General features: G+C 46.0%; 1 protein-coding gene across 1 annotated transcript; it reads left to right on the top strand.

Annotated features, from left to right (window-relative positions):
* Positions 1-7708: 7708 nt before the first annotated feature.
* Positions 7709-10215, top strand: LOC143785464 (uncharacterized). The gene is made up of 6 exons (XM_077274344.1): positions 7709-7769; positions 7860-7926; positions 8006-8077; positions 8282-8474; positions 8632-8788; positions 8905-10215. Exons 2-5 carry the CDS (start codon positions 7861-7863, stop codon positions 8784-8786), a joined length of 486 nt encoding a protein of 161 aa, XP_077130459.1. The 5' UTR covers positions 7709-7769; position 7860; the 3' UTR covers positions 8787-8788; positions 8905-10215.
* The last annotated feature ends 5611 nt before the right edge of the window (positions 10216-15826 follow it).

Genomic DNA, 15826 nt, shown 5'->3' with positions numbered 1-15826 from the left:
ATCAGGCAAAAAACTCCTAGAGAGGGCATCCGCCTTAACATTCTTAGATCCTGGAAGATATGAGACCACAAAATCAAAACGGGAGAAAAACGGGGACCACCGAGCCTGTCTAGGGTTCAGCCGCTTGGCCGACTCGAGGTAAATCAGATTCTTATGATCGGTCAAGACCACAATGCGGTGCTTGGCTCCCTCAAGCCAATGTCGCCATTCCTCAAATGCCCACTTCATAGCCAACAACTCCCGATTGCCGACATCATAATTGCGTTCCGCAGGCGAAAACTTTCGGGAAAAGAAGGCGCATGGCTTCATCATGGAACCATCAGAATTCCTCTGTGACAAAACGGCCCCTGCCCCAATCTTAGAAGCGTCAACCTCAACCTGAAAAGGAATAGAAACATCCGGCTGACGCAAGACAGGGGCAGAAGTAAATTGGCGTTTAAGCTCCTGAAAGGCCTCAACAGCCTCAGGGGACCAATTAGTCACATCAGCGCCTTTCTTTGTCAAATCGGTCAGGGGTTTAACCACACTAGAGAAGTTGGCAATGAAACGGCGATAAAAATTAGCAAAGCCCAAAAATTTCTGAAGGCTCTTCACAGATTTGGGTTGAATCCAGTCATGAATGGCTTGGACCTTAACAGGATCCATTTCTATAGACGAAGGAGAAAAAATAAACTCCAAAAAAGAGACCTTCTGAACTCCAAATAGGCACTTAGACCCCTTCACAAATAGAGCATTATCACGAAGGATCTGGAATACCATCCTGACCTGCTTCACATGAGACTCCCAATCATTGGAAAAAATCAAAATATCATCCAAGTACACAATCAAGAATTTGTCAAGATAATTGCGGAAAATATCATGCATAAAGGACTGAAATACAGAAGGAGCATTAGAAAGCCCGAAAGGCATCACCAGGTATTCAAAATGGCCTTCGGGCGTATTAAATGCAGTTTTCCATTCGTCACCCTGTTTAATACGAACAAGATTATATGCCCCTCGAAGGTCAATCTTGGTAAACCAACTAGCCCCCTTAATCCGAGCAAACAAATCAGAAAGCAAAGGTAAAGGGTATTGGAATTTGACCGTGATCTTATTAAGAAGACGATAATCAATACAGGGTCTCAAGGAGCCATCCTCCTTGGCAACAAAAAAGAATCCCGCTCCCAATGGTGAAGAAGACAGCCGAATATGCCCCTTCTCTAAAGACTCCTTTACATAGCTCCGCATGGCTGCATGCTCTGGCACAGACACATTGAAAAGTCGGCCCTTAGGGAACTTACAGCCAGGAATCAAGTCAATAGCACAATCACAGTCCCTATGTGGAGGAAGGGAACTGGACTTGGGCTCATCAAATACATCCTGGAAATCAGACAAAAATTCAGGAACATCAGAAGAGGGGGAAGAGGAAATTGACATTAAAGGAACGTCACTATGTACCCCTTGACAACCCCATCTAGTCACAGACATTGATTTCCAATCCAGCACTGGATTGTGTACTTGTAACCATGGAAAACCCAGTACAACATCATGTAAATTATGCAACACCAGAAAATGACAATCTTCCTGATGTGCTGGAGCCATGCACATAGTCAGCTGAGTCCAATACTGAGGTTTATTCTTGGCCAACGGTGTAGCATCAATACCCCTTAAGGGTATGGGACTCTGCAAAGGCTGCAAAGAAAAACCACAGCGCCTAGCGAATTCTAAGTCCATTAAGTTCAGAGCAGCGCCCGAATCCACAAATGCCATGACAGAAAAAGATGACAATGAGCAAATCAGGGTCACAGACAGGAGAAACTTAGGCTGCACATTACTAATGGTAACTGATCTAGCAACCCTCTTAATACGCTTAGGGCAATCAGAAATAGCATGAGCAGAATCCCCACAGTAAAAACAGCTCATTCTGACGTCTGTATCCCCTCTGTTCCGCTCTAGTCGAAATCCTATCACATTGTATAGGCTCAGGACTCTGCTCAGAGGATGCTGCCATATGGTGCACCACTTTGCGTTCGCGCAGGCGCCGATCAATCTGAATGGCCAGAGACATAGGCTCGCTCAAACCAACAGGCGTGGGGAACCCCACCATAACATCCTTAAGGGCTTCAGAAAGACCCTTTCTGAAAATTGCTGCCAGAGCATCCTCATTCCATTTAGTGAGCACAGACCATTTTCTAAATTTCTGGCAGTATAATTCTGCCGCTTCCTGACCCTGACACAGGGCCAACAGTGTTTTCTCAGCATGCTCTACAGAGTTAGGTTCGTCATACAATAATCCGAGCGATTGAAAAATTGCATCTACATTAAGCAATGCCGGATCCCCTGACTCAAGGGAGAATGCCCAGTCCTGAGGGTCACCACGCAGCAGAGAAATAACTATTTTTACTTGCTGAATGGGGTCACCAGAGGAACGGGGATTCAGAGCAAAAAACAATTTGCAGTTATTTTTAAAGTTCAAAAACTTAGTTCTATCCCCGTAAAACAAATCCGGAGTAGGAATTCTAGGCTCTAAGGCCGGAGTCTGAACAACATAATCTTGAATACTCTGTACTCTTGCAGCAAGCTGATCCACACGAGAAAACAACCCCTGAACATCCATGCCCGCATCCAAATCCTGAATCACCCAGAGATTAAGAGGAAAGAAAAAGACAAAACAGACTAAAGAAAAAAAAAATGGCTCAGAACTCTTTTTCTTTTCCTTCTTTTGAGATGCATTCAGCTCATTTTTGGCCAGTTGTACTGTTATGGTCTGGTGATTAAGGAGTGACATGCGACTAGCTCTGAGCAGGTGGTAACTATACCGACCGCAGTTCCTAATCTTAACACAGACACTAGCAGTAGCCGTGGGATATTCCTGTCACTCCCTGGACACCTCGTCACAGCCGGAGAACTAGCTACCCCTAAAGGTAGAAACAGGAAAGCTATCTTGCCTCAGAGAAAATCCCCAAAGGATAGGACAGCCCCCCACAAATAATGACTGTGAGAGGAGAAGGAAATGACATACGTAGTATGAAACAAGATTTAGCAAAGGAGGCCACTAATAGCTAGACAGAATTAGTACAGAACAGAAAACTGTGCGGTCAGTAATAAAAACTAGAAAAAGTCCACCGCAGAGAAATGCAAAAATCTCCACACCTGACTAAAGGTGTGGAGGGCAAACTCTGCTGCCCAGAGCTTCCAGCTTAGCTAAATAGATCCATACTGATAAGCTGGACAAATGAGCAAACATAGAAAATGCCAAACAACAAAGTCCACAACAAGTGAACTGCAAAAAGACAAGCAAGGACTTAGCTTTGCTGAAATGGTCAGAGTGGCAGGGAAATCCTCAGAGAGCCATGACTCCAAGCTCAACAATTGACAACTGGCATTGAATTAGGGATAAGACCAGACTAATATAGCCGAGCCAGAAAGACGATCAGTGAGAACAGCTGCTGATGCTAAATCCAAGAAGCAGCCATACCACTCAAAACCACAGGAGGGAGCCCAAGAGCAGAACTCACAAAAATGCTACTTATAACCACCAGAGGGAGCCCAAGAGCGGAACTCACAACACATGCCTACGGGAGGGGGAGTGAATATGAGCCATGCATACAGGGGGGAATATGAGCCATGCATACAGGGGGGGATATGAGCCATGCATACAGGGGGGAATATGAGTCATGCATACAGTGGGGGGAATATGAGCCATGCATACAGGGGGGAATATGAGCCATGCATACAGGGGGGAATATGAGCCAAACATACAGGGGGGAATATGAGCCAAACATACAGTGGGGAATATGAGCCATGCATACAGGGGGAAATTATAAGCCATGCATACAGGAGGGGAAATATGAGCCATGCATACAGTGTGGGGGAATATGAGCCATGCATACATGAGGGGGGTGAATATGAGCCATGCATACAGGGGGGGATATGAGCCATGCATACAGGGCGGGATATGAGCCATGCATACAGTGGGGGGTATATAAGCCATGCATACAGGAGGGGGGGTGAATATGAGCCATGCATACAGGGGGGGAATATGAGCCATGCATACATGGGGGGATATGAGCCATGCATACAGGGGGGCATTATACAGTATGGAGCATCACATGTGGCCAATATACACTATTGAGCATCATGTGGGATCATTATACAGTATGGAGAACTGTGTGGCCATTATACAGCATGGAGCATCATGTGTGGCCATTATACAGTATTGAGCATCATGTGGGATCATTATACAGTATGGAGAACTGTGTGTGGCCATTATACAGTATGGAGCATCATGTGTGGCCGTTATACAGTATGGAGCATCATGTGTGGCCATTATACAGTATTGAGCATCATGTGGGATCATTATACAGTATGGAGCACTGTATGGCCATTATACAGTATGGAGCACTGTGTGGCCATTATACAGTATGGAGAACTGTGTGGCCATATTTTTTTGTTTATAATTATTGTATATGAAACAGTGTGATCAGCAGTGCTAAATGGCTGTGGTTGGGGTCCACGTGGATATGGGTGTGACTAGTTGTGAAATGGGTGTGGTCAGAGGCGTGGCCTAAAATTTGCCACGGTTCACTACACGATCCACAAACTTTATACCTCCTTCCGTTCTTCAAAAGTTGGGGGGTATGGTACCGCATTTGCCAGATCACAGCAAGTGCCGCAAATTCCATAGGGAATGAATAAGGCCGAATGCAGTGTTGCTGTAAGTGATCCGTTACGCGGCAGATGCAGTAAAACTGCCCGATCTGCTGCAAAAGGCTACTTTCACATCAGCGATTCTTGCCAAAGTCACTGCCGATAGTGTCATACTCACCAAAGGGGGAGGCAGCGCTAAAAGTGCCTAGGGCAGCAGAAACTCTAAATACGGCCCTGCCGATGCGTAAAAATCAGACAGCTCTTACATGGTCTGAGTGCTGTGCGATTTTTCTTTTTTTGCTCGCACCCATTGACTTGCATTGGTGATTCTCATCCGAGATATGTGGCAAGTCACAGCATGCTGCAATTTTTTTTCTCAGTACGATGTCAGCTGAGAAAAAAATCTCACACGATATGTAACCCATGGAATAACATTGGTCTGCTTGCAATCCGATTTTTTTTATCGGATTGCACTCATCCGGTTTTCCTGCAAATGAGTATGAGCCCTAATACAGATTGCATCAATCCTATATTGGTTTGCCGACAATATTTGTAATTTTGAAGCAAACGTCAACCACACGCAAGGTCAGGCATCAGCACAGTTTGGCTAGTGAAAGAGGTCCCATTGAGAATCCCTGTGATTTAGTTTCTAGACCTGAATTTGGGCAATGTCCAATGCAGTTTTATGAAATGTTGTATTAAAATAATTGAAAAGATCTAAATAAATAGCAAGTTCTGCATAAAGACAAAATAGCAACTAAATAAAATGAACCTTCCAGTTTATATTCTGCATTTTTTCTTTTGGATTTAGAACTTGGGGATCATTCTTGTCATTTGTTTACCTACGTTTGTTATCTTGTTAATAACTTGTTTGGTACAGGTGAAGGAATTACTGTATTATTAACATATTACATATAATTCTTACAATATAATTGCAGCAATAACACAAGTTGATAGTGCTAGAGTCTATTTCTGAGCTATTTATGATGTGAATGGAAAGGATGGGCATAGATAGTGTTATCTAAAGTAAGCAATGATTTTAGGCTACATTTCTGCAACAGAATATTACATGGTTGCATCCTAATGTCCTTTTAAAGGAAATCTGTCATCAGATTTTTTCTATGTAATCCGACAGCATCATGATGTAAGAACAGAGACCCTGATCCCATCAATGTGTCATTTTCGAGTGGTTTTGCTATCATCCCTGTTTTATCTGCTGCAGATCTGGCAGTGCTCAAAATGCAGATCTCTGTATATGGCCGGAGTCACACTATGGCTGGTTTCACATTTGCGGTTGTGTCCGCAGCATTTCTTCCGCAAATATCCGCATGCGTTGTGTATTCCTATATTTAACATTAGGGACGCATGCGTTTTTGATTGTTCGCGTTTTGCCGCGTTTGACGATGCATGCGTCGTTTCGTCGTTTGCGGCTTGGCGCGGAAATGCAACATGTAGCAATTTTTAGAGGTGTCAATTTGCCGCCTGGAAACGCATGCGATCGATTGCGCAAGGATTGCGGCAAAAAAAACGCATTGCTGTCTATATGAACGCATGCGTTCACAAGCACATGCGTTTGCTTGCGTTCGTGAACGCATGCGTTTCAAAAGAGAAAAACATGTCTTGACACTGATAAGCCACCCCCCACATACAAGGTGATAAAGGGAGGGAGTGGACATTTGCAGGTCACTACTCAGCAGTAGTGTTGAGCATTCCGATACTGCAAGTATCGGGTATCGGCCGATACTTGCTGTATCGGAATTCCGATACCGAGATCCGATACTTTTGTGGTATCGGGTATCGAAACAACATTAATGTAATAATGTGTAAAAGAGAGAATTAAAATAAAAAATATTGCTATACTCACCTCTCCGACGCAGCCCGGACCTCAGTGAGGGAACCGGCAGCGTTGTTTGTTTAAAATTCGCGCGTTTACTTGGTTACGTGAAGTCCCGGCTTGTGATTGGTCGCGGCGGCCATGTTGCCGGGACGCGGACCAATCACAGCAAGCCGTGACGTAATTTCAGGTCTTTGAAGGATTTTAAAATTACGTTCCGGCGTTGTGATTGGGCGCGTCGTGGTCACATGGGCGACGTAACCAATCACAAGCCGGGACGTCACGGGAGGCTGGACACGCGCACATTTTAAAATGCGCGCGTGTCCAGCCTCCCGGCTTGTGATTGGTTGACCGCGATGCAACCAATCACAAGCCGGGACGTCACGGGAGGCTGGACACGCGCGCATTTTAAAATGGGCGCGTGTCCAGCCTCCCGTGACGTCCCGGCTTGTGATTGGTTGCGGCGCGGTCAACCAATCACAAGTGTGTACCAAGCTCACAATCAAGACCTGAGCCTCGCAATACATCAAAAAGTGCCAAGCTAAGCCAAACTACAGGGTTGAAAACATCATACTTCTGTATACATATAAATAAGTGTACAATTTGGACACGCGCGCATTTTAAAACGCATTTTAAAATGCGCGCGTGTCCAGCCTCCCGGCTTGTGATTGGTTGACCGCGCCGCAACCAATCACAAGCCGGGACGTCACGGGAGGCTGGACACGCGCCCATTTTAAAATGCGCGCGTGTCCAGCCTCCCATGACGTCACGGCTTGTGATTGGTTAATGGCGGCCATGTTGCCGGGACGCGGACCAATCACAGCAAGCCGTGACGTAATTTCGTCACGGCTTGCTGTGATTGGTCCGCGTCCCGGCAACATGGCCGCCCTGACCAATCACAAGCCGGGACTTCACGTAACCAAGTAAAAGCGCGAATTTTAAACAAACAACGCTGCCGGTTCCCTCGCTGAGGTCCAGGCTGCGTCGGACAGGTGAGTATAGCAATATTTTTCATTTTAATTCTTTATTTTACACATTAATATGGTTCCCAGGGCCTGAAGGAGAGTTTCCTCTCCTTCAGACCCTGGGAACCATCAGGAATACCGTCCGATACATGAGTCCCATTGACTTGTATTGGTATCGGGTATCGGTATCGGATTGGATCCGATACTTTGCCGGTATCGGCCGATACTTTCCGATACCGATACTTTCAAGTATCGGACGGTATCGCTCAACACTACTCAGCAGACACTGATGCAGACGAGACACAGGCTACATCTTGGAGGAAAACAAGACACTGAACAATGTGAGTATAGTCTAGTCAATGCCTTTATTTTCTATTTTCTGTCTCTACATGTCCTAATTTCTTGCATTACTTTCTTTCTACATGCATCAGAATGTCTTCTTCTTCTTCTGATGAGGAGTTTCGTCCTGGGCCGTCGGAAGTCAAGCATGTCAGTGAGGTGAGTACTTGCCTCGTCAGATTGGCAAGTATTCACTGTCACATCTACACGTGACAATTTGAATTTTTCATTTTTTTAGAGCTCTTCTTCAACTGCGGCACAGACTGGGCAGGAGCAGCAGACTCAAGGTCGGGTAGAAAGACGGCAGCAGGTACGTATACAAGGCTGACTGTTTACTGTATCCTCAGTGTAATATTCTTGAATCTTCTTTTCTTTCCATTCCTATTTCTTAACTTTTTTCTTCTGGAATCCTTTTGCATGTTGACTTTCCTATTCATGCCATTTCTCAGCATCTTTTTTCTTTTTTTTCCTTATGTTAATTCACTAAACTTTAATGACTTTATTTAATTTTTAGGTTCCACAACGGGAGGATGACCTAATTGAAAATGACCTCCTCATCTCCCTGGTCCAGGAGCGAGTCCCGTTGTGGGACACCTGGGATCCACTGCACTCAAACAACGTCACGATCCGGCGCCTATGGAATGAGGTGGCCAAAGAGATGTGGGATGGCTGGGACAATGACCCGACTCAGGTCCAAAATGCATTTGGTAAGTATTGCACTGCAGTGTGAAGCAGCAGAGACCTTGGCCGTGCTCACTCGACTGTGTGTGATGAAAGAAACTCTCAGGAGTTTCTGTCATCACACACAGTTGTGTGAGCACGGCCAAAAGTCCTTTTTCTGACCATAATTTTTTTTTTTAACAGTGGCCAAAGTCAAAGCACGTTGGCGTTCGATGAAGGACCGCTTCAACAAGGACCTGCGTCAAGAGAGCCATGTTCCCAGTGGTTCAGGAGCAAGGATCAGAAGATACAAACACTATCGAGTTCTGGCATTTTTAAGATCGGTCCTTGCCCAGTGAACGTAAGTATTTATCACGTGCATTAGGTTGTATTGTATTGCCATAATCTGTATTTTTCTATTTTTCTTTTGCGTCTGGTTAATTTTTGGTATTAATTTTCTTTTTCCTTTTTTCACAGCACATGGAGCACAACTGTTGGCCCAGGTTCTGGAGCGGTCCATCATCCGACAGCCACGGACCCGTCCCAGCCATCCAGCAGCGCTGCAGCAAGTGGGCCTTCCACACTAACTGGAGACCAGGGAGCTGGTCCATCAGGTCTTCCCCTTTCGCAGTCCTCTTCCACTGCCCCTTTTTTTGGGGGCTCCTCCCGGCAGTGGCAGAGGGCATCGGACAGGTCACTCATGCCTGAGTTTTTGCATTTGAGCTCGGTTTTACATGAAGCAATCAGGGCTTTGGGTGACCAAATGGATATTTCACATAACCTCTTGAATGCACGTATCCAGGAGGTCACCAAAAGCCTTTACCAAGTGAAAGCCGACCTCCAGAGGCCAGCACATTTTTTTAACCAAATTGAGCAGGGCATGTCGGAACACGTTACTCCTGATCTCCAGCTGAGTGTCATGCAGGCCTGCAATGCTGCTTACGTGCAGGCTATGCAGCAGAGTCGGTATTTCCAGCAGACAGTGTCGGCATATCCACCTGTGCCTTCACTGTCACGAGTAACCTCAATGCCGACCTCTGCAGCATACCACTGCACAGCCACCTCAATTCCGAGCACTGCTGGACACCACTACAGCACCATCACCATGCCGTGTGCAGTTGGACATCCCACCGCCACCACCATGACAACCGCTGCTCCTGCTTGGACTTCCTCCACTGACACCACGATGCAGCAGGACCCTGGCATGGCCTTCCGTACCACCACCACCATGATGCAGCAGGACCCTGGCATGGCCTTGCGTACCGCCACCACCACGATGCAACAGGACCCTGGCATGGCCTTGCTTACCGCCACCACCACGATGCAGCAGGACCCTGGCATGGCCTTACGCTCTACAAGCGCTATGGACTCTGGCATGGCTGCAAGTTCTACGAGCACTATGGAATCTGTCATGGTGCAGCTGGACCCTGACAGGTCACCCACCACTACGCCACACCATATGAGCCCACCAAGGCTTCCCAGAACCCGGCAAACCCCCAAAAAAACAAAACAAAAAAACAGAGGACTCTTAGTATTCCTCCCCCTTCACCTCCCAATGTGTCTGTAATGTCAGGTTTGTCTCACCCTTCCAGTGCGTCTCGAGCCTCTCATGTGTCAAGCCCCATCCCCGAACTTCCAGACCCTACTAGTTTCATTGCCCTTTCTCCTGCCACCTCTGCGTCGTCCACGGTTAGCCAGGCCTCAGTGCTTCACACCCCCCGTTTACATCACACTACCCCAAGCTGGCGCAGTTAAATACATTTTTGGGTTGTTAAAAAATAAAAAGAAATTGATTTGCTCCAATTATGTTTGGTTTATTGTGTCTTCCGCCACCGGCAACACACACCGTGCGCCAAATAAGAAACTTCGCCACACACTTTATTTTTTGGCCACATCATATTTCCAGTAGTTATAAAAAAAAAAAAGACTGCAGTTTTGTGTGTCTTTAGTATAGAGATATGAGGTGGCCAAAAAATGTATACTTGTATTATCTCCATAATCTCTTCTTTATGCTTTGTCTGTGACTAGTGTTGCAGTCAGAAGAGAAAATGGCGGACATACAGTGCAGAACTCTACTGAACAGGTCAGGTGTCAAAAAACTCATTAGTTAGGACACCTGACCTGGTGAGTAGAGAACTGCCTTGTATAACCTCCATTTTCTCTTCTGTGTACATAATCTATTACATACAAATTGAAGGGACGATGGTGATCACACACGGCATAGCTATGCTCACCTGCACAGGTGTCAGAAATAGTGAATTCATGAAGCTGTTATATGTGCATCATGAATTCATTATTTCTGACACCTGACTTGATGAGTATAGATCTCTTTAGTGTGACAGTCATTGTGTCTTCAGTCTGTGTCCAATGGATACAGCAGAACAGAATCAGGACGCAATGACGTCAACAAGCTTACCAATAAAGCAACATGGCTGCCATAGCACTAGCAGTATGTGGCCAGTGTTTTATATCAGTATTTGTAAGCCAAAACAAGGAGTGGAACAATTAGAGGTAAATTAAAATATTAACATAATAACTAGCACCTCTGCCTTTATCACCCACTCCTGGTTTTGGATTACAAATACTGATATTAAATACAGACCAAATACTGCTAGTTTAAGGCTGGTTTCACACTTGCGTTTTGATCTGCAGCGTTTTTAAAAAAAACGCATGTGGTGAAAAAACGCATGTAAACGCAGCAAAATGCCGCGTTTTTTAGACGCATGCGTTTTTGCGTGCAAAAAAAACCGCGGCATTTTGCCGCGTTTACATGCGTTTTTTCCTGTGTTTGCGTTTTTTAAACGCATGCTGAGAAGTGTGTGACAGCTGCCAATCATCAAAATCAACTAGAAAACCCACTATAAACAGAAATAGCTAGGGTTAGGGTTAGGGTTAGGATCCCTAGTAACCCTAGGGATCCTAACCCTAACCCTAACCCTAACCCTAGGGATCCTAACCCTAACCCTAACCCTAGGGATCCTAACCCTAACCCTAACCCTAGGGATCCTAACCCTAACCCTAACCCTAGGGATCCTAACCATAACCCTAAGGATCCTAACCCTAACCCTAAGGGTTAGGGTTAGGATTAGGGTTGAGCAAAACGGGTCGGCCATTTTCAGAAGTCGCCGACTTTTGGCAAAGTCGGGTTTCATGAAACCTGACCCGACCCCTGTGTGGGGTCGGCCATGAGGTCGGCGATCTTCTGAATCTGGGATCGGAATTCCGATACCGAGTTCTGATATGTTTGCGATCGGGAATCGGTATCGGAATCCATATTTAAGTGTAAAATAAAGAATCAAAATAAAAAATATTGATATACTCACCCTCTGACGCGCCCTGGTACTAACCGGCAGACTTCCTTCCTAAGAATCAGCGCGTGAATGGCCTGCGGTGACGTCCGCGGCTTGTGATTGGTCACGTGGCGGTCACATGGGCCGTCGCGACCAATCACAAGCCGTGACGTCATCTTAAGGTCCTTCACGCGCTGATTCTTAGGAAGGAAGTCTGCCGGAAAGAAGCCGAGGGTGAGTATATACCTAATAGGAATATACTCACCCTCATACGCGCCCTGCTTCTTTCCGGCAGCCTTCCTTCCTAAGAATCAGCACGTGAAGGACCTTAAGATGACGTCACGGCTTTGTGATTGGTCGCGACGGCCCATGTGACCGCCACACGACCAATCACAAGCTGCGGACGTCATTCTCAGGTCCTAAATTCCTGGAATTTAGAATTCTAGGAATTTAGGACCTGAGAATGACGTCCGCGGCTTGTGATTGGTCGCGTGGCGGTCACATGGGCCGTCGCGACCAATCACAAAGCCGTGACGTCACGGAAGGCCCTGGACGCGCTCATTTTAACCAAAGCAGGCCGCCGGTTCCCTCGGTAAGTTGCAGGGGCCGCCGGACAGGTGAGTATATCAATATTTTTTATTTTAATTCTTTATTTTACACTTAAATATGGATCCCAGGGCCTGAAGGAGAGTTTCCTCTCCTTCAGACCCTGGGAACCATAGTATCCCATTGCAGTGCATTGGGTTTCGGCTTTCGGCCGACCCCGACTTTTTTATAGGATCGGCCGATTTCACTCGACCCGACTTTTGAGAAATAATATAGTGAAGCACGGCACTCTGGGTATCTGGGAGGTGCTCAAGTTAGGTATCCAACCCGTAGAACATCAATGAAAATATACTTGGCACTCAGGAGAACTTTGTAGTGAAGTCAAAACATCATTTATTCAGTGCATCCAGTTCAACATGAACGTTTTCGGTCCCAACATAGGACCTTCATCAGACAGGACTTTTGAGTACTGTAATATATATATACAAAAATACAAAAGAATATTTTTAGAGACAAAGAAAGTCATGATGCACATTTGGGGATACAATTCAAAATTCTAATTCAAAAAAGCAAGAACAACAAATATCACTAGTAAAGTGATCAGGCAACAACGGTGACGGATTTTGGTGAATCCTGACATGGAGCGTGAGATGTGAGCTTCATTTCAGAGAAATAGAGAGCTGTGAATGTGTCGATGAGAATAAGGTGACCATGCTGGGTCTGGATAGAGGCCTGCCAGAGTGGAAAGATACTGGTGAGAATGCCCCTGAATCGTGCAGGGTGAGCTGCCTAAAACACAAGAATACAGACACGTAAAGTATTTGACAATACATGAAAAAAGGTAAAACAAGACATCAGACTGCCGCATATACGAATGAGTACTAGAGCATAGAGCATATGTGACCACCGGAGCTGCGTATAGACTCCCTGTACATCTAGAGGCTACCAGACGTAATGGTGACATACTGAGGGTAGGTGTAAGCGGTTACTATGCGGGTAATGCAACTAAGTACCTGGAATGCACAAACTGTTTGTGTGGGCCCACGGCTGGTGCCAAAAATCCAGGAGGTATGGTGCCACCTGAGGAGAAGGATATCATGTGGCCAGTATGAGAAAAATTGCCAGTAGGTGTTATAGAGGACCCTTGGTACATGTAAAACAGGGGGACTCATTACCTCGTTCAAGTTTAGGAGCAATGTGCTGCCAAAGGGCGAGGAAATTCGCTGGTACAGGGAGCGCTGCAAGAAATGAGGGTAATGCTACATAAATGACTAGTCCGGTCATCAGAAGTAGTTGCCGGATGTGGGAAATTGCCAATAGGCACTATGGAGGAACCCTGGTACATCTAGAACAACGGGACACGGTACCTTGTATGATAATGGGACTGCGCTGCCAATGGGCGAGATGCTCGCTGTAGGGAAGAGCGCTGGAAAGAATAAATAAATAAATAGATAAATAAGGTGGTCCCGGTGAGAAGAAAAGTCCAGCCTCCCGCTGGTAGTCAACATTTCCTCAAAAACCCTGGACACACATCAATTGGCTGTACTCCAGAAAGGTCTGTCCTTTTGCCCTATGTATAAGTTCAACTCGTTTGAACTTAATATGGACCTACAGAGGTTTTATCGGAACCTCAGGCTACGTGTCCATTTCTCGGAACTACCTCCCGTATTGAACCCTGCAAGGCAGGACAAGACCTTACTTGAACTTCACGACCTGGGGCTACGGAGCCAAAGCGGGTACATGCCTCCACGGTCCAACCCACCGGTGGAAACTTTCGTTTCCCTTGTTGAGAGAGACATCCACACGTTGACTCGCGACATGGATCGGGGGAGATTTCAATTCCAGACCAATCTCTCACACTCGGAGAAACTTTCGTTGGAACAACTAGCGTCTGATAAGTCTCTTGTAATCAAACCAGCTGATAAGGGTGGGGCTACAGTAGTTATGGACAGGACTGACTACATTGAGGAGATCACTAGACAATTAGGTGACACCACGGTTTATAAGGTCATACCCCAGAATCCCCTTAACCGACTGGTCCAGCAAATTGCACCCATTATAGATTTTCATTTCCAAACAGGTACAATCGACAGTAAGATGAGGGATTTCCTGATCAAAAAAGATCCCATCACTCCTATATTCTACGTCCTGCCTAAAATTCACAAAAGACTGAACAAACCACCGGGTAGGCCCATCGTTTCCCTGACTGATTCAGTCCTGTCACCTCTCTCTATAGTGCTCGAGAAGATCTTGACCCCCTTAATCAAAACCACACGCTCCTTTGTGTTGGACACCAATGACTTTATACAGGTCATTAGGTCCTTGGGCCCCATCTCCTCTTCCTCCCGGCTAATCACCTGGGATGTCAACAGTCTATACACGTCTATAGTGCATGAGAAAGGCATGGCAGCCACGGACAGACTCCTGAGAGACAATAAGGTAGACACCAAAATACGTCATTTCTGTGCTGACCTTTTAGGTTTGGTACTCAAAGAAAACTATTTCATGTGTCAGGACACCTTTTATGCCCAGCTACAAGGTACTGCAATGGGCGCGAACGTAGCGCCCCCGTATGCCGTGGCCTATATGGCAGCCTTCGAAAGTGACTACGTATATGACCATCCCCTCTTTAAAGACCACTGCAAAGTATGGCGGAGATATATCGACGACATATTCTGCGTCTGGGACGGCCCCATGGAGTCGCTCCTTGTCTTTGATCAACACATTAATAACATCTGGCCCGAGCTCAAATTCTCCATTCAACAGGACACACATAGGATCAGTTTTCTGGATACCCTGGTATATAAGGAAAGGGACGGCACCCTGGCCATTGATCTATTCACCAAACCCACTGACCGTAACGGCCTCCTACATTTTACCAGTTGTCACCCACCCTCGGTTAAGAACTCTATTCCAAAATCACAATTCCATAGGGTAGAGAGGATTGTCTCTGATATAGAAACTAAAAAAGTCAGACTCACGGAAATGGAACACAAGTTCATTGAGAGGGGCTATCCCCGGGGGGTACTGACAGAGGCCAAAAGAAACCTATCTAACACTAGACCAAAAGACAACCAAAAGAGAATTCCTTTCGTTTCCACGTTTCACCCGTTTTCTAATTTGGTGCAGACTACAATCAGAAAACACTGGAACATCCTAACAAAGAGCTATCCCAATATTCCGGAATTCAATAGGCCCTTCCTTCCATGTTTTAAACGAGCAAAAAACCTCAAAGATAGACTCGTAAAGGCTGATATTGGCTCAAGCACAGTGGTCCCCAGGCAGACTTTCCTTCAAACTCAAAGACAAGGAACATTCCCTTGTTTAAACTGCCTACAGTGTAGCAACATACAGAGGGGTTCCGTCGTGTTTCACCCACAAACTGGCAAGGCAATTCCCATCAGGGGATTTTTTACTTGTGAATCCACCTTTGTGGTATATCTAATAAAGTGCCCATGTGGTCTGGCCTATGTGGGTGAAACCACCCAGATGGTGAAGGATAGAGTGGCCCAACACAAGTCCACAATCCGATGCAATAAAACACATCTCCCCCTCCCTTACCA

Source organism: Ranitomeya variabilis, chromosome 7 (assembly GCF_051348905.1).
Source record: "Ranitomeya variabilis isolate aRanVar5 chromosome 7, aRanVar5.hap1, whole genome shotgun sequence".
Taxonomy (NCBI): Eukaryota; Metazoa; Chordata; class Amphibia; order Anura; family Dendrobatidae; genus Ranitomeya; species Ranitomeya variabilis.
Note: the sequence above shows the minus strand (reverse complement) of the source record. Positions and strands in the feature narration are given on the sequence as shown.